The following is a 26,239-nucleotide window of genomic DNA, read 5'->3' as shown; positions in this document are numbered from 1 at the left end:
GATACTATAAATTCAAGGCTATTAAGTACAGTACAGTCTCTTTTACCTGGAGGTCCAGGAAGGCCAGGTGGACCCTGTATTCCAGGAAATCCTCGCTCTCCTTTTTCTCCAGGCAAGCCAGGTAACCCAATGTTTCCTTTTTCTCCTACAGTTACACCAGTTCCAGGCCTAGGAATTACCTTTATTATGAAAGAAAAAAATAAAGGAATTCAAAGAGGAAGAGACTTGTTCTTCTGAAAATAACCTAGCAGCTACATATGATTACAGTGTATCTCTGTCACAAAATGTTCAGATGCAAAATCATCAAGACTACTTACGTAGATTGTGAGTCATATTCTATGTTACTTCTATGCTTCAACAGATTAGAAAATGTTCAATGCCAGTACTAATATTACCACCCTCCTGAGCCCCAGACTCACAGAGCTAGAATTATGTTTGATGTCTCTTATCTTATAATTCACATTCGATTCATTCCAATCACCTAAGCCTGATAATTCGTTACTAAAAATGTCTCTCCAATGTGTCCCCTTCTTTCTTGTTGCAACAGCTTCTATCCTTACCTTACATTTGTACTAACAGAAGTAACTCTGAGCTTGTCCCATTTAATCCAAATCTACTACTTGGACACACTTCCTCAAAAACCAATTTTTCTGTGTTACTTATCCTGTTAAAGGATTCAAAATTGTTCACTACTTCTTACTATATCTGATGTCACTTTTAACCATGGACTCTGTCAAGTTACTTCTCACTCCCAATACCTCTCTCACCCGTTTCATGTCCTGAATGACCTTTTAGGAGAGTGAGGTCTGATTATAACCACTTCATGTATCTTGCACATTCCTGCTTTTGCCTTTGAATATGCCATTCTAAACATCTATAATGCCTTCCCCCAATCTTTCTCTTTGTCAACCCACATTTCTTTCTTCTTCTTAAAAAAAAAAGAAAAAAAAGAAAACACATCTCTACCAGGAAGGCTTTACTAATCAAAATCAACTAGCCGATCATTCCCTTTCTATCTTCTTAGAACCTTATGCCCAAATAATTTTACATTAAACAATCTAAATATAAAGAAATTAACTTCATAGAGCTATAAAGGTAAAGTAAGCTTTACATTTAAGAAACTATCAGTTTGAGACAGAAATCATCACCTACTGGCAAAGTGAGATAATTATCCTGGCTCTTTTGGATATAAGAAATGTTCAGACAAATGGACACTGAAATCTGTGGGACCTAGAATTGGGATAGTAGTTCAAAAGGGGAAGTGAGCTGTTGGATTGGATTGCACTCTCAAAATTTCCATTTCTTCTGATGTTCATCAAAATTTTATTTCATTTTTTAGAGAAATTGCTTCTTAGAGAAGTAAAACTCTGATTTTAAAATGAAAGTGAATAAAAATTGTCTAAGATCTTCTTTAAGTACCTCCTCATTAGATTTGGTAAATTACCAAGTATCAATATCTGAGACTCACTTATGGACAAAAATAATTAATGTTATTCAAATGTCTGAACATATAGGTTTTATGGCAATTGACCCTTTGCAGCTTCAGTGCAGCCTAAAGTCAAGAGTCTTAGCAAATTTCAATGATAGGAAAACCAATATGTCAACTGCAACAGTGACATTTTATTCTTAATAAGAATGAAATATACTTGACTAGAATTTCATGGTGAATGCAAACATGACAGAAGATTTGTAAACCCCTCAAGTATTCCTTTACAGAGCAGTTCCCTACATTTCTGATTAAGAGCCCCTAGAAAGCACACACTCAGGGAAGAAAGAGGTGTGAATCAGACAATTACAAATTGAGAAAACCTATTAAGACCAAATCCATCTTTCCCCTGAGCTCTGCAGGGGAAAGGACCAATCCCCTAGTTCCCCAACACTTTCTTTTTTTGAAACTTTGTAAGCAACACTTGCACCACCTGCTGGTTACTTGAGAAATGATTTGGCAATCATGATGCAAAACAACCTAATGCCGTAATTTTGGACCTTTATTATGGAGAAGTAATACACAGGCAGAACAATACAAAGACTTTGAGGTCAACATCACTGAAGTTTTGGATGTAAAGACTTTTAAGCCAGGAAAAGTTGATCTTGGAATTTTGTGTTCTATGAGGAAAAGGTACGGAGTATATAATTAAAACATGAAAACTAAAATGCACTAATAAATTTAATAAATAAAAACTGAAACAAAAAACTTACAAGTCCAGGAGGCCCAGTTGGGCCAATGTCACCCTTTTGGCCCTGTTCAATACAATTGTAAAACAGGTTAGTAAAAATCACATGAAAACATCAATTTCCTCAAAGATATAACAGATAACTATGTTTCATAAAGACCCAGAAATCCATAATAAAATATCTCAAAGAGAAATACAAAATGAGGTAATGAAACGGTACTTAGCTAAGCCTAGGAAGACCTGTGATGTTGTCTCAGATTTACAAGCTCTATGATGCTGACTAAATCAATTAACTTCTCTGCCTTATCTATAGACCAGACTTCTAAGGTACGTCTAGCTGTAACATCCTTTGATTTTAAGATTCCTAGTTTCCAGCAAACTATAAATACTCTATAAAGAAGATGCTGATTTACAAACTGGTAGCACTAGAATCAGCTATAATCATTACATTTTTGTTTTTTTACATTTAGCCATGTTCCTTTTCAAAAAACTTGTCAACGGCATAAATTTAGTGTCATTTCCATCAGTGACAGATATTTTAGAGCTTATGGACTTAACTATCATCAGGAACAGTTAATAAATCATAATTACTTTTGTGACTTTGCTCTTAGAATCTAATGAAAGACAAATTCAGACAAAACTGTTTACCCTTAACCAGTAGCTACAACAGCTGAAGAACACAGTATTCAACTGTTACTCTACTGGCCAAGACCCAAGAATAGGTATCTCTCTCACACCTCTATTCTCATTCTAGACTTGTTCATAGGAACCTTTCATCTATCTATAAACTCCTTTTAGTTTAAGAAGATACTCTATCCTATAACTTCACTTACACTAGAAAAACAAAATTCTATTCTCTGAGTATTTATTCTAGCTGTGCCTCTAAAGCCAAGCTAGAACTTGGATCTAGTTTAGAGATAAACCACCATTAAAACGTGTGCCCTCTGGGTACATTCAAGTTTGTAACACCTTTCCCTCCTTGCCTGCAGAACAAAGCTTTTCAGTTTTGGTTTTCATAGAAAGCAATTAAAGATCAGAGAGATTGGAAAACTGGATGTTTTGTGATTTGCTATAAATAGGAGAACTGTGTGCTTCATACATTCTTTCAAAGTCACTTTTAAAATAGGCTGCTAAATAAATGACTTCAGTCAGGCTGCGTAGCCAAATGAAAAAAACAACAAAGAATTAGCCACGGACTTCCAGACAATAACTGCGTAGAGAATGGAAATGTTTAGTGGCAACATTCTAAATTCACAACTATATAAACCTTTTTAGTATGAGGACCTGACTAAAATAGTGCTGAATCCTCTTTCTGGAGAACAAAAGTTTTGCCGATACATGCTCAAAGCAAAGGCATCAACTTTTAACAATGGAAATGCTAAAGTTAAACATTTCTCCATGTATTTCTATCACATGGACTGTGATTTAGGATAGTGAATGAAAATTTAGAGGAACTGGTTTAACAGAAAAGAGAGCAACACCAAAAGATGGATAAAGAAGGTATGTTTTGAATACAAAAGCTAGTTATTTAGAATTTTTTCATTTATAACTCAAACTTGGGCAAGAAAAGGATTGTGCTAACTGGAATAAAACCGGTCACTTCAAAGTGTTAAAATTCTTACCTTTTCTCCATCCCTTCCTGGTTCACCAGGGTAACCAGGATCACCAGGCAAACCCTTTAAAACATGGAAGACAGAGTGACATCAGCAAAAATGGTGGAGTAATAAGGACCTCCAAAAATCCTCTCCTCCATGAAAGCAACAAGGACACTTGCAAAAATGGTCAGAGTCAACCTTTTTAGAACTCTAGAAATTAACCAAAGGCTTGCAGCAATCCAGGAAGTGTTTCTTGAAAAAAAAATAAAAGATTGAATCTTGGTGAGAACACAGAGGTTTGTGGCTCTATTCCCATCACACTTCCTCAGCTCCGCAGTAGCCTTGAAAACCAACAGCTCACAATCAAGGTAAAAACCAGCAGCACAGCAGCAACTGGAAGGGAAAGAACCAGGTTGAAGCTTCTTCAAAGCCCCATTCCCAGAGAACTGTCATTTTTGACCTGTCTGGTGGTTCCCAGAAAGATCCCACTTGCATGGCTATCTTTATTTGACCTAATTTTAGTTCTCCCAGTGCAAACAGAGAAAAGCGTTTTCCCTGGGGATATCAGTCAAAAACAATCAGAGGCAATTGCTGAACATCATGGCTGCCTAAATCACTGTTCCAAAGGAAGCCAGTAACTGAGGCCCTGAATTGAACCCCACCTTATGCCATTTTATATGTTTAAGCCATTGGTGAATCTAGAGTTTATAAGCTGAGGACTGCCTGTTTAGGAAAATCATCTGGAAATCAATTTATCTGACTTTATAACTTCCAGTCTTGTTAAGAATGCTTCCCTTTCCTTCAGAATAGTCTCCAAATTTCATCAAATTTTCTATCTGTCCTTGCAAACCTCTTTTAACATCTATGGTGGATACTCTTGAAACTGAGGCTGCCTGAAATAATGTTCCTGGACTTGCATATTTTATTTTCCTCTTTTTTTGGTAGCAATTAGAATTATATGTCAAAACTTTTACTGAAAAAACTTACATTCACACAAAAAATAGTATGTGAATGTTTTTAGCAGTTTATTAATGATGGCCAAAACCAGAAACAACCAAAATGTCCTTCAATGGGTAAATGCATAAACAAACCTTGGTACATCCATATAACCACATACTGGTCAGCAATTAAAAGTTAATGAACTACTGATATACAGTACAGTGCGTTATGCTATATGAAAGAATTCTGATTCAAAAAGCTATACACAATGTGACTCCATTTATATGCCACTCTGGAATAGGCAGCATTATAGGGATGGAGAACAGATCAGTTGTTTCCAGGGGTTTTGGGGAAGGGTAGGGAATAGCTACAAAGGATCGTGAGGGAACTTTTGAGGGGACGGAACTATTTTGTATTATGGAGATCGTTACACAACTGTATGTGTTTAGCAAAACACACAGAACTGTACACTAAAAATGGTTCATTTTACTGTATACAAATTATATTTCAATAAATCTGACAAAAATCTGTCTTGAAAAACAGAGAAATTTCAAATTCACATTCAGAAAAGAAAGAAAGCATAATTTCCATTCATTTAAACTACTTCCAGACCCAAGCTTCTTTGCCATCCTGCTTCTTTACCCACATGTACAAATGTTGCCATTTTTTTTTTTGAGGGAAGGGATAGACTTTAAATACTCACTGGAATTCCTGGTTGGCCATTCTCTCCATCTTTGCCCAGTTTACCCTATAGGATTCAAGGAAATGTAAGAATATATATTTGTTATTTGGAAATATAAGGTTAAAAAATATAACAAGCTTTTTCCTGCCTGGGACTCTCTTAAGTAGACTTTTTGGACTTCAATGTTATAATAAATAAATGAATATGTCAGTCATGACATTTTGAGGCAATGAAAGCAGGATTTAAGAGGAAAAAAAGAAAATGACATACATGTGCATGTGCACCGGCATGCACACACACACACATAGACAAATTTAAAATTTTTTGCAAAGAGTATTAGTAGCCATAACACTTACTCTTTTGCCAGGCTCTCCTTGCTCACCCTTCTCACCTTTCATACCACCTGGAGGACCCTGTACACACAAAAGTAATTTTACATTGGTTCATGGAGTACTATGTGTCAATATCAATTTACATTAAATGATGCTAAAGAATTTTAGGTTACTTACTGGAGGACCACGTATCCCTGGAGGTCCAGGAGGCCCTCGGTCACCAGGAAGTCCCTATGCAGTAGTAGGGAGAAGGAAAGCAATATAAATACTGTTAGTACTAGAGCTAGCTAGGAACACTTTTAACAAGCTGAACTATAGACTCATGTAATATAACCAAAGATAATAAGATGTTTCAAATTCAAAGTTGATATCTACTAGGCAAAAAATCTAGAGCCATCTTTGCTCATTTCAGTTAAGTTTTAGGACAAGCCAAGTTTTGAGGTAAATAGCAAGAAAACACTTCAAATTAAAGTATTAATGATATTTTTTAGTTTATTTATTTATTTTATTTTTGGTTGCATTGGGTCTTTGTTGCTGCACACAGGCTTTCTCCAGTTGCGGCGAGTGGGGGTTACTCTTCGTTGTGGTGCTAGGGCTTCTCATTGCGCTGGCTTCTCTTGTGAAGCACAGGCTCTAGATGCGTGGGCTCAGTAGTTGTGGCTCACGGGCCCAGTTGCTCCGCGGCATGTGGGATCTTCCCGGACCAGGGCTCGAACCCGTGTCCCCTGCATTGGCAGGCGGATTCTTAACCACTGCGCCACCAGGGAAGTCCCAAAAGTATTAATGATGTTTTATTCTTATAAAATATTTTATAAAAAGCAAGGGTACCTAAAACTTGGAGATTTGGGAGCTATATAACACACATAATTTGGCAGAGATTTAAATGGCCCAATACATATTGATGGTAGAGTTTCAGTATAATTTGTCCTTTATTCTTAACTTTCTTATTAGCATTTAAGTGAAACAATAGTGCACACACTCTATTGAAGGGTGAGCCACTATTCTATAGAAGGTGTGTTTGATCCCCTCATCTACTCTAGTAGAAGCAATGTATCAGAAGATTATTTCTAAAAATGACAAGATTTTATAGAGTAATACCATCTTTCTCCCTGCATATCAGTGAAATGTAAAGAACACAGTCATCTAAAACAATGACAATCTATCTTACCATGACTTGATTTTGTATATAAAGGTATTATTCACAATAGCCAAAAATGCAGAAAAATCCAAGTGCCCATCAACTGTTGAATTAATAAATAAAATGTGGAATATACACACATAGGAATATTATTCAGCCATAAAAAGGAACAAAGTACCAGTACATGCTATAACATGGATGAACTTGAAAACATTATAATAAGTAAAAGAAACCAGACAGAGAAGACCGTATATTGTATGATTCCATTTATACAAAATGTCCAAAATAGGCAACTCTACAGATCCAAAAATTAGATTGGTGGTTGCCCAGGGCTCGAGAGTTTGGGGAGAAATGGGGAGTCACAACTAACTGGTATGGGGTTTTGTTGGAGGGGGCTCATGAGAATATTCTAAAATTAAATTGTCATGGTGGTTTCACCACCCTGTGAATATACTAAAAAAAAATGTAATTGTGCCCTTTAAATGGGTGAATTGTATGGTATATAAAGTATATCTCAATCAAGCTATTTTAAAATTTTAATTATCTCAAATCCTTGTTATTTTAAAAGGACTTTCACATATAACCTTATTCCAGCTTGTAATGCATTTTAATGGAATGCTACTTTCATAGCAAGATATTCATTGATTTCCTCCCTACTTACTCACCTGATCTCCTTTCTGAAACTCTACATCAATTGGTCTTTTCTGTTCACTGATCTGCCCAGGTGGCCCAGGGGGGCCCTGAAGACCTTGCTCACCCTGTTTGCAAGATAAAATAAGAAAGCGATATTTCATAGTTTAAACAGACAATAATATAACATGTAAGCTAAGACAGTTGCAAGAAGCAAAAACACAAGTTCAAATGACTATGAAAGGAAAAAACTGAGGGCTAAATAAGCAACTTTCGTCTTTACTCACCTTTTCACCCTTGGGTCCCTGGAAATTTAAGCCCATATTCCCCTGAAAAGAGAGATTTCAATTTAAAACCTCATTGACAATAACAAAAATAATCCACACCAAATAAAAGATATAAAAAAAAAAAAAAAAGAAAACTACCTTTGGTCCTGGAAGTCCTGGTGGGCCAGGAGGGCCCTAAGAATAAAAGACACAGAAAAGGGAAAAAAGTGTTATATTAATGAGTATATTAAAAAATTATTTGGTTTCATAAAAAGTGAGGACTGAAAAAGCCCTTCAAAATAATATTTCCTGGGTTTTTTTCTCATTGCTTTCTAGTCAGAGACACACATTTAAATTGATTTAAAGAAACTAGATGATTGTGGAGACTTCTCATGACAGGCTACAAGTGGGCGGGGGAAGAAATGCAAGGATGGGTAGAGGCAGAGGAGTAGCACTCGTGCCAAAAATCAATACAAAAATTAATCTCAACAAACATCAAATTTATCATATCAGAATTATAGGTTAAATTTAGGTACCATAGGACAATTAACTGTCTAGTTCTAAAAAGCATGTGTTTACTTTTTTAGTCCAGTTTTATTTTATATAATCTTTGTATATTTGAGAATGTTTGAAGGTTTGAAAAGTTAAATTGGCATTTGTCTGCCCAAGTATATCACTTCTTGATGTCAGCTGACCTATTTATTTACATATTGTACCTTGGTGGCATTTCTAAGACTTTGCTTCATCTGTTGAATCAGGGTTAATTGCAAGGACATTAAGAAGTACACAGTGAATCTGTTATGTGGTCACAAGAGTTAACGAAATTCAAGGTGTAACAATACACCTAGGGTAGGCCAAGGTTGTAATAACAGAGTTAGGAAAAAGTGCCATGGTCCAGAATCTCATGTGTTGCAAGACACCTACAACTAAAACAAACTAAACTCAGAGGTTTTCTAATCCTCTCCCAAAGATTTCTAAAAAAGCCGAAATCACAATATTTTTCTGGTAGATCTTCTAGTATTTATCGAACGTTATTTCCTTCATTCATGAATAGAGGACCAATTGTCACAAGCAAAAATGTACACTCTATAAAGGTATAATGAAAACTGTCACTTAAATATATGGTAGATGAGAGATAGAGTGGCATATGAGAAATTACTCTGAAGTACAATTTTCTTGCCCTTTTAAGAGGGCAACAGCAGAGCTCTAAGTCTAAAACATGACTTGAATGAAATCTAAGTATTTCAGGGGTAAAAGTACTTACAATTTATTACAGTAGAAAATATAAGTGACCATACAGGTAGTAAAGTAAGAGAACTGGTTGCACATTCAGGGTCTTTATAAGTTTTTGCTTCTTTCCTGGGGAATACCAATCCTTATCCCATTGCACAGTGATTCACTACCCTCACCAATCCTACTGTTTTGTTACAGGTCCTTAAGAAATGAGAGCCAATTTTTTTGTGAATACCTGCTTTGTGAATACCTCTTTAACAGCAAACCACAGCTTGAAGAAACATATTTCATCAAGTGACTAAAGAACTGCCTTAGAAGACTTCATAAGATGGCCAGAACTGACAAAATATTTTAATCTTTCCTTTTGTGTACTTCATTTTTTCCATCTATAAAATGGAGCTATTACTTAGCATATATATTGTTCACCATAACACTGTAAAATCTCCCATAAATAAGAAAATTTAAGAAAACTATAGATCATGAACACTGTAAATACATTATACTTTCAAGTAATACAAATAATATTAATATTTGTGAAAGAAATCAAAAGAAAAGGAGAAATGAAATTACAGAAGCAAGCTTACCATCAAACCTGGTGGTCCTAGGGGACCAATTGGCCCTGGTATACCAGTGGGACCAGCTGGGCCCTGTTACAAAGGAAGTAAAGAAAAGGATGAGAAAAAAACTCTCACTGTATTGTATAAAGAACTAAGTGGATGAAATTCTAACTTCAGTTGCCAGAATTCTATTCTACAATTCTATAATTTTGAAGTGTTATAAGCAGAATTTTAAAATGTAGAAGAATAAAAGCATTAAATAACTATAAAGAAATTCAACTAAACAGAATGGAGGCATTAGAAAACTTATGTTTTACAGTGGTACATAACAAATGTGGGATAAACACATAGTAAGGAAGTTTTAAAACATAAAGCAATTATGATGGGCATTTAGTGGGGCTTTTATGCTAGAAATGGGAAGGGAAAGCCTGCTAGATTCAAGGTGGTTTCTCTAATTTTAAAATAAAAATAAATAAGATTAAAGACAAAGAGGGAAGTGAGAATAGCTGGGACAAAAGGTAAGGGAATGATGTAACTGTTTTGGAACACAATTTGGCATCTTAAGAAGTTGAAATTTTGACTGCCCTGAAATCTAGTAATTTTATATCTAGGTATAAATCCTGGATTATTCTGTAATTTAAAAAAACCTCAAAACAACCCAAATATCCAACAATAGGAGATCAGAGAAACAAATTCTAGTGTATTCAAACAAGGACTGTTATACAGAAGTGAAACTGAATGAACTACAGCTTCATACAATAATATGAATGAATCTTAACATACCAAATAGAAAAAGTTGGAGAAAACTACACATAAATTTTGTATTATTTCAAAAGCTAAATACTCTTGTTTAAAGATATATGCATATATAATAAAACTATTTTTAAGAAGCAATGGAAAACCCAGGATGGTAGTCACATCTTGGGAGAACGCAGAAGGACGTGGCTGCCAAGGAAACCACAGGTTGATTCAAAATTATTTGTAATGTTCTAGTTCTTAAACACTGTGTTGGGTTCATAAGTGTTCATTTGGTTGTTATGCTTCATAACCTACATATATTTTGCATGTATTCTGATATTTTCAAATATAACATAATACAAATTTATAAGAGATAAAAGATTGGGAATACTAAGAACATATGGATGGGTTATATCAAGTATGGAATGAGAAGGTGGCTAATGAAAACAGTTCCTGACATTGTATCTTAGTGATCAAATACTAGAAAGTACTGATTTTTATTTTTGGCAAAGGGATCAATCTTCATGAAAAATAAACCTCAAGAAATTAATTTCCTAATCTATAAATTCCCAAAAGTTATTGTTGTCTCCATGTATGTTATGTGTAGGCTGACATGACTATTTTTCTGAAGATAATACTTGATGTTCACTATGTATAAATTTTATTCTTTTAGCTTTCAAAATATGTTCATGTTATATATAACTGATAATGTTACAAATTATGTCTTCTAATATCTTAAATGGGAAACCCACAATTTTTATTTTTAATCAGACCATTTACTCCTACCACCCTACTGATAACCACAGCATAGGAATAAGAATATAGAAGCTTATTTCTGCTGCGAAACCCCAAAACAAAAATTTCCATGGAAACTGGACTGAGAGTTAAAAGAACAAAGCAGAGCTTCTTAAAATTCTCCCTGGTCCAGAATACTTTTATTTTCACGTACAAGGTACCTGCAATGTCTATCAAACCTCAGGTGATAATTTCTATAACTAAAATAGAGAGTATTAAAGGCTGAGGATAAAAAAGTGATGCTGTGATCTGATTTAATCAGTATAGCAAAGAAGAAAATCACCAGATGCTTACCTGTATTCCAGGAGGACCTGGAAATCCTGGATTACCCTTTGGCCCTGGCAGTGATGACACAATTACACTACCTGGTTCTCCCTGAAAGAAATCATCAATGGAAATTTAAGTAGTAGTTATGATACATGAAAACTGGCAAGAACACAAAAAAGTGATCTGAGAATTCAATCTGTCACAGAAGTGTCCCCAAAGATTAGGCGATCTCAGTAATTAACATGAATAAATTTACCTTTTAAAGGAAAATGAGGAAGTGGCCAGAGTACACTGAAGTACAGTCGATTTATTAAGAACCTGTCATACCTTTAGTTACTCATTCATTAAAAACATTTATTAAATATAAATATTTGCCAAGAATTGTGTTAGGCTTTGGATGCTTTGTAGTGAAGAAGATAAACAAGACTCCTGTTCTTATTGTGCTGATAATATACTGGGGAAATGCAGACCATAATGCATAAACAAATAAGATGACAAAATTTTCTGTTTAGGACTATAAAGGAAAACTACATGGTACATGATAAAGAAACAGTGGAGGGCTTCCCTGGTGAGGCAGTGGTTAAGAATCTGCCTGCCAATGCAGAGGACACGGGTTCGAGCTCTGGTCCAGGAAGATCCTGCATGCCGTGGAACAACTAAGCCAGTGTGCCACAACTACTGAGCCTGCACTCTAGAGCCCGTGCCCCACAACTAGTGAGGCCCGTGTGCCCCAATGAAGAGTAGCCCCCGCTCACCACAACTAGAGAAAGCCCATGTGCAGCAACAAAGACCCAACGCAACCAAAAATAAATAAATTAAAAAAAAAAAGAAACAGTGGAGTACTAAAAAGAAATGATAATTATGTGACGTGATGGAAGGGCTAACTATCGTTACAATGGAGATCATATTACAAAATATAAATGTATCAAATTAACACGTTGTACACCTTAAATTTATACAATGTTATATATCAAATATATTTCAACTAAAAAAAAGAAATAGTGGAGGAAATTAGTTTGGGTAGTGAAGAAGGGAAATCTATGAAGTTAACATTCATGCTGAGATCTAAAGGATAATAAGTAGTCGGCCAGGTGAAGATGGGGGAAGAGCATTAGGCAGTGTAAGCAGCATGAACAAAGGACCCAGAAAGAGAAGAGCTTGGCACATTCAAATAACTTAATGCAGACAGGTGTGATCAGTGAGCCAAAGGAAAAGTGGTTTAAGATACGGCTGGAATATGGGGCAAAGAGCAGAATATGCAGGTCTTACAGGCAATGGAAAAGAATGTGAACTGTATCTTAGATGCAGTGGAAAGCCCTTGAAGGTTTATAAGGAGGGAGATTAAAGTTTTTTCATTTTGTGAGAGTCCTTTATTATGCAGAAACTTCTTATATTCTTAGTGTATCCTGACTGATACTGACTAAACATTATTTAGGATTACGGCTTTTGGACTGTTGTATCTTTTGGTATGAAATGACATTATGCAATAGAAAGGCAATCTATTTGCTGGCAAACATGTCATTCAAATCAAATATTCTGTCTTGCTGTCCCACACCAGAAACAGAGCCAGGTCTGGCATTAGGAACCATGGAAGCGGCAAAAAACCTCTCTTCTGGGATTCAAGGTTTCTCCAAAAGTTCTGTGCTTCATAACAAGGAGGGAGATTAAATTATTGATTTACATTTTTAAAGGATCATTCTTGGCTGCTTTATACAGAATAAATCAGGCTGGGAGGTGAGGGGGTGTGAAAAAAGAAACTAGTTAAGAGGCTACTACCTAGTCCAGATGAGGCATTATGATTAGTGTGGTGGCAGTGGACATGAATAAAAGTGGATGAATTTATGATATATTTTACAAGCAAAATTAACAGTATTTAGAGATAGCATGGAATGAGGAGCTGTGTGAAGAAGTAGAAAATGCAAATACTAACTCTCAGGTTTTGATACATGCAAAAGTGTACATGATAGTGATACAAATTTTAGAGATGGGGAAAACAGGAGGAACAGGTTCATTTGGGGGTCTGGGTTAACTTTGAGCATGTTAATTTGAATGTCTGGGAGATAAATTTGAGTGGAGATGTCAGGGAGGCTGTTTAATACATGCATCTAACTCAGAAGAAAATTCTGTTTTAGACAAAGAAATGTAGGTGTTCCATAACTAGACAGCAATCAATAACATGAGCATCAATAATATTGCTAGGCATAGAAGAGAAGGGGTCAGGACTATGTCCTGATACCTGCTGGATAGAATAACATGAGCTTGCATAGAAGACTGCAGAATGACCAGAGATGCATAAGAAAAATCAGGAAAAGGTAGCGTCTCAGGAGCCAGAGAGAAAGAATATTTCTAGAGGGAGCAGGTGGTCAACTGTGGTGGTCCAGTGGCTGAGACTCTGCGCTCCCAATGCAGGGGGCCTGGGTTCGACCCCTGGTCAGGGAACTTGATCCCACATGCCGCAATTAAGAGTTTGCATGCCGCAACTAAAAAACAAAGATCCCGCGTGCCACAACTAAGACCCTGTGCAGCCAAATAAATAAATAAATAAATATTTTAAAAATGTAATGAGGAAGGTATCAAAAAAGAAATGTGAGTCTGATATACACATTTGCAAGTGTATCAGCCCATAAAAGGTACTTAAAGCCACGAGAACAAAGGAGACTACTTAAGGAGAGCTCGTAAATGTGCACCTGCACAACTTCTAGAAGCATCCATTTTAAGACAGAAGTCAGAGACATTATCTGATTGAAGATGCAGGCTTTCTAAATATTTTATTCAAAATGTTTACCTTCCCAACATGAGATGCTTACCTTCATACCTGGGATCCCAGGAGGTCCCTATTATTAAAAAGAAAAGGGATTATTTTATATACATGAGAGGGGAGCAAGCAAAAGAACACAAATTGAATCTTTAGTTTTACAGAGCAGAGAGCTCTGTGTATTACTAACTTCTTTTATAAAAAATCCTCTTCTTGGGCTTCCCTGGTGGCACAGTAGTTAAGAATCCACCTGCCAATGCAGGGGACATGGGTTCGAGCCCTGGTCCGGGAAGATCCCACATGCCGCAGAGCAACTAAGCCCGTGTGCCACAACTACTGAGCCTGGGCTCTAGAGCCTGTGAGCCACAACTACTGAGCCCGCGTGCCTAGAGCCCACACGCCGCAACAAAGAGTAGCCCCCGCTCGCCACAACTAGAGAAAGCCTGCGTGCAGCAATGAAGACCCAACACAGCCATAAATAAATAAACAAACAAACAAATAAATTTATATAAAAAAATCCTCTTCTAGTTTACTATTTCAAAATGTACTACTTTGTTCCACATGAATGCACTGAGCTCACTTTCTACAATTCTGCTTCTTCTGTTAATTCCTGTGTTCATTATAATCCCAAATTTTATAACTTACTGGAGGACCCTGTAAACCAGGAAAACCGGGACTGCCTGGAAATCCACGTTCTCCCTAGAAGGAGTTAAAAATAAAGAGCTTGAGGAACAAAAAACAAAGCGTAGCTATACCAACAAACAATGACTTATTGAAAAGATTTCTGTAAAAGCTATTTTGAAACATACCAGGTTGCCAAAAATTCATTAGCCTTCACTTTCCAATTACTTCAATATCAACTATCCATATCAATTCAGCCTTCTAAGATACTTTTATCTCTACTCATCAATCCCAATCAGAAATAAAGAAAAAAATCTTCTACCTTAGTCATTTTCTTCTGACAAATCCATTTTGAGACAATCATACCACAGATTCCTGGCCATCATCACATTTAATAGTTAATGATCTGCCCCAATTTCCTGCCCGTGTATTATATAGATTTTTATTTTAACTGCCCCATTGCATTTCTCTTTTATCGTAAACTATTTCAAATTATTTTTGTAAAGAGGAAAAGATGATAAGAAAGAACGCCATTAATATCACCAAGAGGACAATAATAGCAATAGGTCTAGCAATTGCAGGCCATTATGTTCTCTAGGCACCCAATTTTTCTCACTCCCTTTTGTAAAGTACTAATATGGACATTTGGTTTAGAAAACAAAAGCTAAAATTGCTGCAGAAGAACCCCAATGCAACCTCCTTTCAAATACCTATGTGCCATAGTAATCTTAGAAACATCCTCGTCAGAGGCTTAAAAGAGTAAAATGATTACAGCTACATGCCTTTGAGTTATTGTCTCCACCACTTTTTACACATGGACAAAGTAGGCCCAGAGAGAAAGGGAGTGGCCTGTACATTGAGCTTAGAAGGCAGAAAACAAAACAACCCATGTATTCTGGCTCCATCTCTAGGGTTCATTCTATTAGTTATGTAGTTAGAAATATAAGAAACCATTTAATCTGAAAGTATACATAATAAATCCATTTTCAAAACTTTGTTGCTCACATAAATGGGGGCCTCAAACACAAACTAGTCATGAGATCTGCTAAGGTGCTGCTTTAGCAAAAAGAAAGAAAAAGATCCCTTTAATCACGTAGCATACTATACTCATTGTAGATACATCTGGTCTTCAAAATTAAAACTGGCTAGTGGTCTGTTGCTCAAGGCGTGCTGGCAAAAACCAAACAAATTACCACAATAGGCATACAAATGTAGCCTACTTTAACATGCAATGTGCCATGCAAACTAATTCCACATTGGTTCTATCACTGTAAGGTCACCCCAAGCAGAAATGAAGAACACAACTAAGCCTCACAAACCCAAAATCAAAATCAAAATGATGATAATAATAATAATAATAATAATGGCATTATTATTATTATTATTATTATTGGCAAGGGTCACAACGACTTGGAGAAATACTTGAGGTAAAAATAATTTTATTGCCTTCAAGTATATACTACAGTGATCATCACAAAACGTGGCCTCCCATAATGCAAAATAGTTTGTTCAAGTTATTTTAAATATATACCCTAATATAAAATATGACACATGTCATTAGTTAGAAAAATCTAGGGTATTTCATAAATAGTTTCACTGAATATTATGTGCAAAATGGAAATGCCAAAGGATATACAGAAAATAATAATATATTTCATTAACCTATAGGAAAATGAGAAAAGTGAGGGAAGAAGCAGAAACAATAATATGTAAGCTTTTAAAAAGAGCAGATTTTCCTCTTTGTTTTTCTTGCTCTCACTTTATATTAAATCCAAATAGTTGGATTTAGGATTGACTAAAGATAAGAAAAGTGGGTCAGGAAACAATGTTTGTAGTATGTGAAGTTTTATTTTTTCACTTGTTAAATTCATTATTTTCACTGATGGAGAAGAAGTTTCAGGTTTCATACTAATAGTTTATGGTAAAAACTGATGTGATGTATTACATATAGATTTTTAAGATTTTTCTTAAGGAAGTTATTAGGCAAGGCAAAGAAGTTTTAAGAATATGAAAGATTTGAAAACTTAAATTATACCTAGTTTTTTAAAAAAGGCAAAGCTAATGAATGACATTCACAAGTATTACTCTTAACAACCGATACAATATTTGAAACATATATATCTTAATTCCTTTTTAACTCTCATCTTACTTTACACTAAAGTCAAAAAAAAAAAAGGATTTGGTAAGTAATCTTCAACCCAATGCAATATCCCAGCTAATTACACAAGCTTCAAGAATTACTGATGTTTCAATATATTGAAAATGTTAACTGAGAACATATCTTATGTCTGTCCTAGACATGAAGCTACTATATCTCTTCTTTGACATTCTTCATATTGATTCCTTGAAATTTTTAAGTCTATTATTATCAAGCATATTGCCTAAGATTAAGTCACAGAAATCTCACCTTGGTTCCATTGCATCCGGGGATACCTTGAGGTCCTGGGGCCCCATCATGGCCTGGCATTCCCTTTGAAAAAGGATATAACACATGTATAATATTTCTTAGATTACTTTTTAAGGGATTTTAAAATAAGAAGCCAAATCCTACTTACAGGAAGACCTGGTGTCCCTGGAAATCCAGGAAGTCCAGGAGGACCCTATAAAAGAAATAAATTCCTTGAATCAAATAACAATCAGTAACAATAAAATAATATCCTACCTAAGGGAGTTATGAAAATTACATTTAGAATAGCAATGGACAAAATGTGTTTCACTGATTATCACCACTCGTTCTTTTAAACACTATAGAAAAAACTCCTATATGTGTTTAAAAATCTCTTTTATAGAAAACTATAGAAAAAAATCTCCTATTTGAGGGAGCGTTGCCTTTATTGCATTTAGTAGGAGCAGGCAAATTAGTGGATGAAAGGTCTTTTCTAAAAGACAAAGTGATTCTCCCAGGTTTGTGATGAATACTGAATTCAGCAGGGTATGGTTATGTGACAAATATATCTGCCCCTGAGAACATCAATGTGATCACCCCCAAAATTCTTTAATCAAATTCCCCTGTCAGGACTGGCAAAAATACAAGTTTGACAAAACTCTCTGTAGGTGAGGTTATGGGGAAAAGGCACTCTCATACAACTGCTAATGACTTAAACACCATGGAGAGAAATTTGGAAATACCTAACAAAATTACACATGTATTTATTTACTCTTTGAAGAAATTCATTTCTAAGAATCTATCCCAAAGGCACACAAGAAATTATGAAACAAAATATGAAATTCAAGGTTACTGACTGAAGCATTATTATAGCTAAAGTTCAGAAATGGCCGTATAACCATACTTATAGCTAAAGGTTAGAAACCTGTAGGTTTCTAACCTAAATAGGGACATGACTAAATAAATTATGGTACATCCGCATAATATAAAACTATGCAGCTGTTAAAAAGAATGAGCAAAATCTCTGTACATTGAAATATGTAGTGATCTCCAGGATATAATGTTAAGCAAAAAAAAAAAAGTGTAAGTAGTGTATATAATACACTAACTTTTTATAGCAAGGGTAGCGATACTAAGCAATGAAAAGATAAACAGAAAATAATAAAAATGATTACCTCTGGGGGAAGGAGGAAAGAGAATAGGGAGATGGAAGGAAGGATAGGTAGCATCTCTGACTATACCTTGTCTTATAGAACAATGTAAATGTTTTAAATAATGAAAAATTAGAAAGCGGTAAAAAGGAAATCGTTAAAAATTGAAAGCAAACTGGGACCAATGAACCTAATGTACAGCAAATTGTGGACAGTAACCAATACAGAGAAGAGAATTCCTTCAAGTGTCTTTAAAACACGATATTTTGACGGAAATTAGTCAATTCAAAGGGGAAAAAAAGAACAGCAAAGAAATAATTAGTGGCATTTAAGAATTCTATTATTAGTATTAAAATTGAAATGGTTGTTTTGTTTATTTGCATATTGTTATTTTGAAGCTATTTAGTTTCAACAGTGCTTAGAACATAGTTAATGGTAGCTATACCTATTAAGAGATATGATTATTAGGAAGAGCTTTAATAGTATACTGATATTCAGTTATTACAAAAAAACATAGATACATGTCTGCTAAAATAAACTAAGGGTTTTGAGTTTCCTCCTTGTTTTCCAGTGCCCTACCCACACCAGTCACAAGCAAGCACATAAGGCAAGCTACATGTTGTTAAGATGTAGATAGCAAACAGAATGTTTTAAATATTTATATAAAATGTGTACATCTACTAAATTTCTGGAGATCCAGAAGATCAGAATGTTTGTCTTTGTAACACATAAATATGCTATGCCACCACCCATATATTTTATATTCAAATTCAGGGACCTTGTCAATCCATGACAACAGAATTTCAGAGCTAAAAGGGACCTTGGAGATTGTGCTATTTGACTCTCTAATTTAACAAATGAAGAAACTGAGGCTCAAAAAGTTAAATATGATTTTCCAAAAGCCAGTATTATTTTTAAACTACAGTTTCCTCCCAAATCTAAAACACACTGAAAAGTATATATCAACCTAAAAGCTTTTCAGAAAAATTACACTAAATGTGCCCTTCAATTTTGAGACACATCCTGATTTCCAGAACATTAAAACTTGAAAAAGCATACATCTTAGAACTGAGGAAATATTGTATTCTTCCAAAAATAGTTATTGTTTAACATAACGGTTTAAACTAGTGCTTCCCAAACTTGTTCTCTTCAAGATACACAAATAAAATTATAATATTTGTATGTAGTACCCGGGGAGGGTACACAGCCTGATGTGACTGATCAGCCCTCTGAACACAGAGGACTGAGATGATCGCACTGGTTGGGAAGTTCTGCTTTAAATCACTTGTATGATATATATTTTTAATAAATTGAAAAATTGTTGTAATTCAACACTTTCATATTTCTTAACCAAAAGTCTTCTTTCATTAGTTTAAACAGACATCTGGATATATAAAGATAACTATCAAAATACTAGAGAAAGGCTAATTGTAAACATATACAAACTCTTCAATTTAACTTTTTAAAGACTTCATTTTTCTTTCTGCATTTCAATATGAGTCTTTTCTAGATGCCTCATAACACTTCATTTGCTTCTTCTCTATTTTGACCAACAAAGCATTTGATACAGCAAGTATCACTTACTCTGATCCCTTTTGGTCCTGGTGGCCCTGGAATTCCATCACTACCCTGAAAAATACAACATATTTAGTTATTTTTCCTTCAAAAATAGCCCTCAAATAACTAATTTTAGAGTGTAAACTGAGACAAATTTTTGTGAACCTTTGTGAAAGTTAGTGAGAAACTTACATACCCAGGGAAGAAGCATTTATTATTGAGACTGAAAGCACTGAGGTAAGTCATATGCTAAAAGAAACGCCTTTATTTACTGAGAAGAAAACTGTTAACATGTAGAAGAAACTTTATACCTGTAAAGTTAATTATGAATCATGCAAGAAAAGAAAGATGAAATAGTAGTATAGATATTCCCCAAATCATTTATGCATAAACAAAATAAGAGCTGAAAATCTGGGCAGTTTCTATATTGTGTCAATCTGCTTGCATCATCTCTAGGCCTAAATATGAGCTGTTCTTGAGTTTGCTCTTTTAAACCTTTGCTATGTTTTATAAGACACTTTCTACTGGCAGAGCTAAGAAGGGAAAAAAACCATAGACTTTCCTTTCAAGCTTCTGCTATAGACTCCATGCAAAAGGGGCTGCCCACATGTTTGTCAATCTATTTACCCATTTCTAGTTACAACCGCATGGCTGAGAATTTAAAGTCTTGCCTCACTAAGTTTTACTATGTAGTTTCTTTTAAAAATGGAATAAAGAAAACCTAATTCTGCTCCAATAGGCAGGAATTTCAGTGGAACATACAGCTAGTAGGCCACCATCTGAGCCTTTAGATAGTTTTTATTAAACTGGGACATCTTGCTTTATACAAGTGGCTTTCAAACTACTCTACTTACAATCCTAGAATTTCCCCTGGAGGTTCCTTTATGCCTATGTCACCCTCCTTCAATCACTGAAGCTCTGCTTTTATCTGTTTTATTTGGGGCTTCCATGAAAAGTTTTATTTGGAGAAAAGGTTACCTGATGTATTAGTTCCTTATGCTCCTCTTACAAATTACCACAAACTCAGTGGCCTAAAATAATACAATCTTACAGTTCTGGAAGTCAGAGGTATGACGGGTCTCAGTGGCAGAGCTATGCTACTTTCTGGAGATTCTATGGAGAGAATTCATTTACTTTCTTTTTCCAGCTTCCAGAGCTACCAGCATCCCTCTGCTCGTGGCCCTCTTCTATGTTCAAAGTCAGCGACGGCTGAATGAGTCTTTCTAACATTGCACCACTCTGACACTGACTCTTCTGCCTCCCTCTTCCACACTGAAAGGACCCTTATGATTATACTGGGCCCACCCAGATCATCCAGAATAATTACCCTAGTTTAAAACCAGCTGACTAGCAGCTTTAATTCCACCTGCAATCTTAATTTCGCTTACCTATGTAACCTAACATATTCACAGGTTCTGGGGATTAAGTTATGGACATCTTTAGGGGGTGGGCATTATTCTGCCTACCACACCTTGCTTTAAAACAAGGTTAATAATCTACTCTTTTCACAAAAGATGCATCTCTAAGGAAATTAAAGTAAATCTAATTCTATTTTAAAACTAGAAAATTGTTTGTTCAATGAATCTTTTTGTGTCTTCCCACTAAAGGTAAAAATAAGACAAGGATGCCTTAAAACTATACTGGTCATACTAACCAACATGGCTAAATAAGAGAGAGAAATTAGAGGTATAAAAATTGGAAAGAGTGAGGTAAAACATATTATTTGCAAAGAATATGACTGTATGCATGGAAAACCCCAGATAATTAAATGAAGAACTATAATCAATAAGATAATTCAGTAAGGTAACTGTATATAAAATTAATATGAAGAAATCAATAGCTTTCTTATATACCAGCAACTACCAGTTAGAAAACATAATGGAAGAAAATGTGCAATTTACAATAGCAGAAAAAGATAAAATATTTAGCAATGAACTGAGCAAGAAATGTATAAGATTCATAAGAAGAAAAGTTTAAAACACTTCTGAAGTTCAAAAAGGAAGACTGGAACAAATGGAAAGGCATTCCATGTTCCTGGATAATAGGATTCAACATTTAAAAAGTCAATTCTCAACAATTTAGTTACAAATTTGATACAATAAAAATAGAAATAAAACGAACTTTTTTTAAAACTGGACAAGGTGACTCTAATGTTTATATGGAAAAATAAACAAGCAAGAACATTGAGAAAAATTCTGAAGAAAAAAAAAGACCAATGAGGAGACACTAATACTGTCAGATATAAAAATATAGCATAAGATGTCAATAATTAAAACAGTTTGGTTCTGATATTTGAATAACCAGACCATTGGAAGAGTATGAGAAGTTGAGAAACAGGTCCACATATTCATGTGAATTTGGTATATAATGAAAGTGGCATTGCAAATCAGTGGGGAAAATTATATTGGGACACACTTGTGAGGACATCTGGAAAAAAAAGTGGAACTTACATCACAAACCATACCAGGATGAATTAGAAATCAATAAAATATTCACATGAAAAATGTGAAACTATTAATATACTGGAAGAAAACATGGGAGAATTATTTTATACTCTTACAGTGGGGAAGGCATTTCCTATTCAAAACCCAAATGCCACAAAAGACCTTTGATACACACACACACACACACACACACACACACACACACACAAAACACAAAACACACACACACAGACACATAAATATACACATACACATGCACACACCCAGCGAAGACAAATGACAAACTGGTGGGAAATAATTGTAACTCACAACACAGATAAAGGGCAATCTCCCTAAAATATAAATAGCTCATTGAAATATGAAAACACCAACAATCCAGTAGAAAAATGGGCAAATGGTATAAACAGACAGTTCACAGAAATGAAAAGATGCTCAATCTCATTTTTAATAAGAGAAATGCAAACTAAAAGTACATTGAGAGGCCATTTTTCATCTAACAGATTGGCAAGACTCCAAGTTTCATAATAGGATTGGGTGAAGCTATAGGGAAATTGATCTTCTTGTACATTGCTGAACCAAGGATAAATCATACAACTTCTTGGGTGGCAATTTGGCAATATCCACATAAATGCATGTATGCTCTGATCCAGCAAAACCACTTCTAGTAATCTTACAGAGATAATCCCTTATTGGGGAAAGAAAATCTATTTAAATTGTACATCTTAGCAGCACTGTTTGTGGTAGCAAAAAATTGAAAACCACCTAAATGATCATCAGTAGGGAACTGGCTTAATGAGTTATGGTATATACACACAATATAATACAATGCAGTTATAAAAAAATGAGGGGGTTCTGTGTTTACTGATATGGGATATCTACAATGTATATCAAGTGAAAAACAAAGGTCAAACAATGTGTTGGATACCATTTTATAAACAAAGGGAGGTAAAAGTGTGTATGTGTGTATATGCATGTATGTGCATGTATATATTTGTATCTGCACGCATATTCATAAAAAATTCTTGGGCATATTCACAAGAAAATAACATAAGTGGATACCCATTAGGAATATGTAGAACTCAGTGGCTAATGGACACAGTGGAAAGGAGATTTTTTTCATTGTATACCCTTTTTATGTTAATTTATTTTGAATAAAATGAATATATTTTCTATTGAAAATCAATTAAATTTTATTTTTAAGAATAAAGAAATCCTTTGGAAATTTTTATATATACACTCCTATATATATTTGTTTTATACATATTTACTTTCATATATGAGCATACAGATTAAAGAATAATCCTACAAAATTTTTGATTTGGTATGTATGTTAACACATACACATGTGCCCGAATACTCAATCACATAAAAAGTATAAATTCAGCTATGCTGGGGAGCATGAAGTCATACTGGAGATAGAAGCACAAAGTGCTTCTAATTCAAAATCCCCAAAGTTTAGAAAGCAGTCAAACCTCCTCCTTTTATGGATACAGAAATGGAATCACAGCAAAAGACTGGATTGCTTTCTAAATTTAAACTGCATACAACCACACCTTTAAAAATTATCATACTATTGTAGAATAGTCCCAGCTAATGCTAAACTATTTCAAAAAATCTGATGTAGTTAGCTCTTTTTTTTTAACTTTTTTTAAAAATTAATTTAATTAATTAATTTATTTATTTATTTTTGGCTATTGGGTCTTCGTTTCTGTGCAAGGGCTTTCTCTAGTTGTAGCAAGTGGGGGCCACTCTTCATCGCGGTGCGCAGGCCTCTCACTGTCGCGGCCTCTCTTGTTGCGGAGCACAGGCTCCAGATGGGCAGGCTCAGTAGTTGTGGCTCACGGGCCCAGTTGCTCCGAGGCATGTGGGATCTTCCCAGACCAGGGCTCGAACCCGTGTCCCCTGCATTAGCAGGCAGATTCTCAACCACTGCGCCACCAGGGAAGCCCAACTCTTTTTAATCTGACCTAAATCTTTATTAGACCTGCCACCTCTCAGTGAGCATAGTGTGCAAGAAACTCAGCCCCAAATCCCAGGTAAACTCAGATACAAGAAATGTAACTTTATTTTTCTATGGTTCAACTTAATTTCTATTTCAAAGCACCCATTTCACTAAGATGGCTGAAATTTAACCTCAGTTAATTGGACTTCCCACCTCATTTTCACAAGGCTGTGCCTAAGCTGTGGAGGGCTTAAGTAGTTCTAAGATGTTGAGGGGTGGGACAGTCTAGTCCAAGCTGGAATCCACTGAGATGTCCAATGCCAGCAGTCTACATGGACTGCTGCTGAGTTAGTGCTCAGTTCTACCCACTTGACTCTTTCAGATCTTTCTGCTATTTCTGGGTGCACAAGAAACATTCTGCTGTTTTGCACCTCATTGGACACAGGAAATTCTGTTGTATGTCCCATCTACTTAAATTTTATGCAGTCATTTAGAGTCTTGCCTTTTCCTCAGTGTAAAGTTCTACTCAGGAAATTTAGCACACATCCCTTCTGCTCTTGAATCTAATAAAACTTCCTTGGTGTACTGCCACCTCCTCAGAGACCATGCTCAAGCCTATTCCCACAATCTATGCTATGGTATAGTTAAGTGTTAAAAAGTATTTGTGCATTTAAATTAATTTTCCCCCTTTACTCAGAGGACTACTTGATGAGTATCCATTTGATTTCCTTAATGCTCTAATGACACGATGTACCACTATTCCATGAAATAAAATTAGGAAAAAAGGGTTTCTAAACCACTATTATTTTCCAGGAGGAAAATGAACAGAACTGGCCCTTTCATATATCAGTTCATCAGTCAAAGAGCCATTAAAAAAAGAACCAGAAGCTTTTCCCAATCTTAAAATTCACTATTATCTCTTCACATCCTATATCTTAACATGCATATAAGATGCTATCCTTGCTCGTGGTATAGGAGAAATTGCCCACACAGCAGTCAATGGGGAAAAGTATTCCCAACTGATAGGATAACAGCACCTTTGGATCTATGAGCCTGGGTACGGGAGAGGGAGAGTGTAAGGATCTATCGTCTCCTTCTTTCTCTCCCACAGAATGGCCTGTGTGACATCCACCTCACCAAATTCATTGATACACCTGTCTCAGATAGCTGCCACCAGTCTAAGTTTGACAAACTGGTAGACATGTCTCTCACCACCCAACCCTGCAGATAACATCTGACTGCTGTGTCACTGAATACAACAAATGGACACTTCTCTAAACAGGGAACTTTTTAGTACCTCAGATATCCCAACCTTATTACACTGATGCATTGCCACAGTTGGACTCTGGCACTACAGAAATAAAACACCCCCTCAGATGTCAACTTGTTCCTGTCTGAGATGGGATTAACTGAAGCATCTGGGAAAAGGGATATGGGATCTGCCATGGGAGCTATTTTGACATCAGTAGTAGTGGCTTCTCCTCCATACATGCCCCTACCATACACAAATCTTCCAGTTCCACTCAAGGACTCTGCCCATCAGGAGGGACTTCTGGCTGGTTGACCCTCATGGTAATCGATGACTTTTATACACCCCCAGCACCGTGTGCACACCACCCTTTGGGTATTTCTTTTGTAAAAGCCAGGCCTTCAACTTTCCTACCAATGTAACATGTACATATGGGGGCACTGAGAAGAGACTTCCAAATATTCAAAACAGCCCGTTCCACTGAGCATATCACAGAGAAAGTGGTGTGCAACCTGTCCTTGACCTCTACTGAAGTCATTAATGATACCAGTTCAGCTTTGGAAGCACAACAGGCCAGCCTCAAGTCCTCGGCCTGAGTAGTGTTGGATAACAGCCTAGTCTTCAACTTCCTGCTGGCCAACCAAGGAATGGTCTTGCTCTTGCCAGAACCTCATGTTGTACCTACATCACAAAAACTGGCAAGGTAGAGCAGTCTATCACCAGACTTAAGAAAAAAGTCTCCTGGCTCTCTAAATTAGATCAGATGGGCTATGGGCCGTCTATTCCTG

At 35.6% G+C, this 26,239-nt stretch overlaps 1 protein-coding gene across 1 annotated transcript in view; it reads right to left on the bottom strand.

Annotated features, from left to right (window-relative positions):
* COL4A5 (collagen type IV alpha 5 chain) overlaps nt 1-26,239 on the bottom strand; it is a 250,955-nt gene that overhangs the window by 87,781 nt on the left and 136,935 nt on the right. Inside the window, exons 4-19 of the mRNA XM_068532465.1 lie at nt 19,844-19,888; nt 17,278-17,322; nt 17,130-17,192; nt 14,747-14,800; nt 14,154-14,180; nt 11,374-11,454; nt 9,574-9,636; nt 7,916-7,951; nt 7,778-7,819; nt 7,526-7,618; nt 5,900-5,953; nt 5,747-5,803; nt 5,412-5,456; nt 3,797-3,850; nt 2,200-2,241; nt 47-179 (exon numbers count right to left, since the gene is read on the bottom strand). Coding sequence (XP_068388566.1) covers nt 47-179; nt 2,200-2,241; nt 3,797-3,850; nt 5,412-5,456; nt 5,747-5,803; nt 5,900-5,953; nt 7,526-7,618; nt 7,778-7,819; nt 7,916-7,951; nt 9,574-9,636; nt 11,374-11,454; nt 14,154-14,180; nt 14,747-14,800; nt 17,130-17,192; nt 17,278-17,322; nt 19,844-19,888 — 934 coding nt within the window. The remainder of the gene's footprint in view (nt 1-46; nt 180-2,199; nt 2,242-3,796; nt 3,851-5,411; nt 5,457-5,746; nt 5,804-5,899; nt 5,954-7,525; nt 7,619-7,777; nt 7,820-7,915; nt 7,952-9,573; nt 9,637-11,373; nt 11,455-14,153; nt 14,181-14,746; nt 14,801-17,129; nt 17,193-17,277; nt 17,323-19,843; nt 19,889-26,239) is intronic.

The sequence above is a fragment of the Eschrichtius robustus genome, chromosome X (assembly GCF_028021215.1).
Source record: "Eschrichtius robustus isolate mEscRob2 chromosome X, mEscRob2.pri, whole genome shotgun sequence".
NCBI lineage: Eukaryota > Metazoa > Chordata > Mammalia > Artiodactyla > Eschrichtiidae > Eschrichtius > Eschrichtius robustus.
Note: the sequence above shows the minus strand (reverse complement) of the source record. Positions and strands in the feature narration are given on the sequence as shown.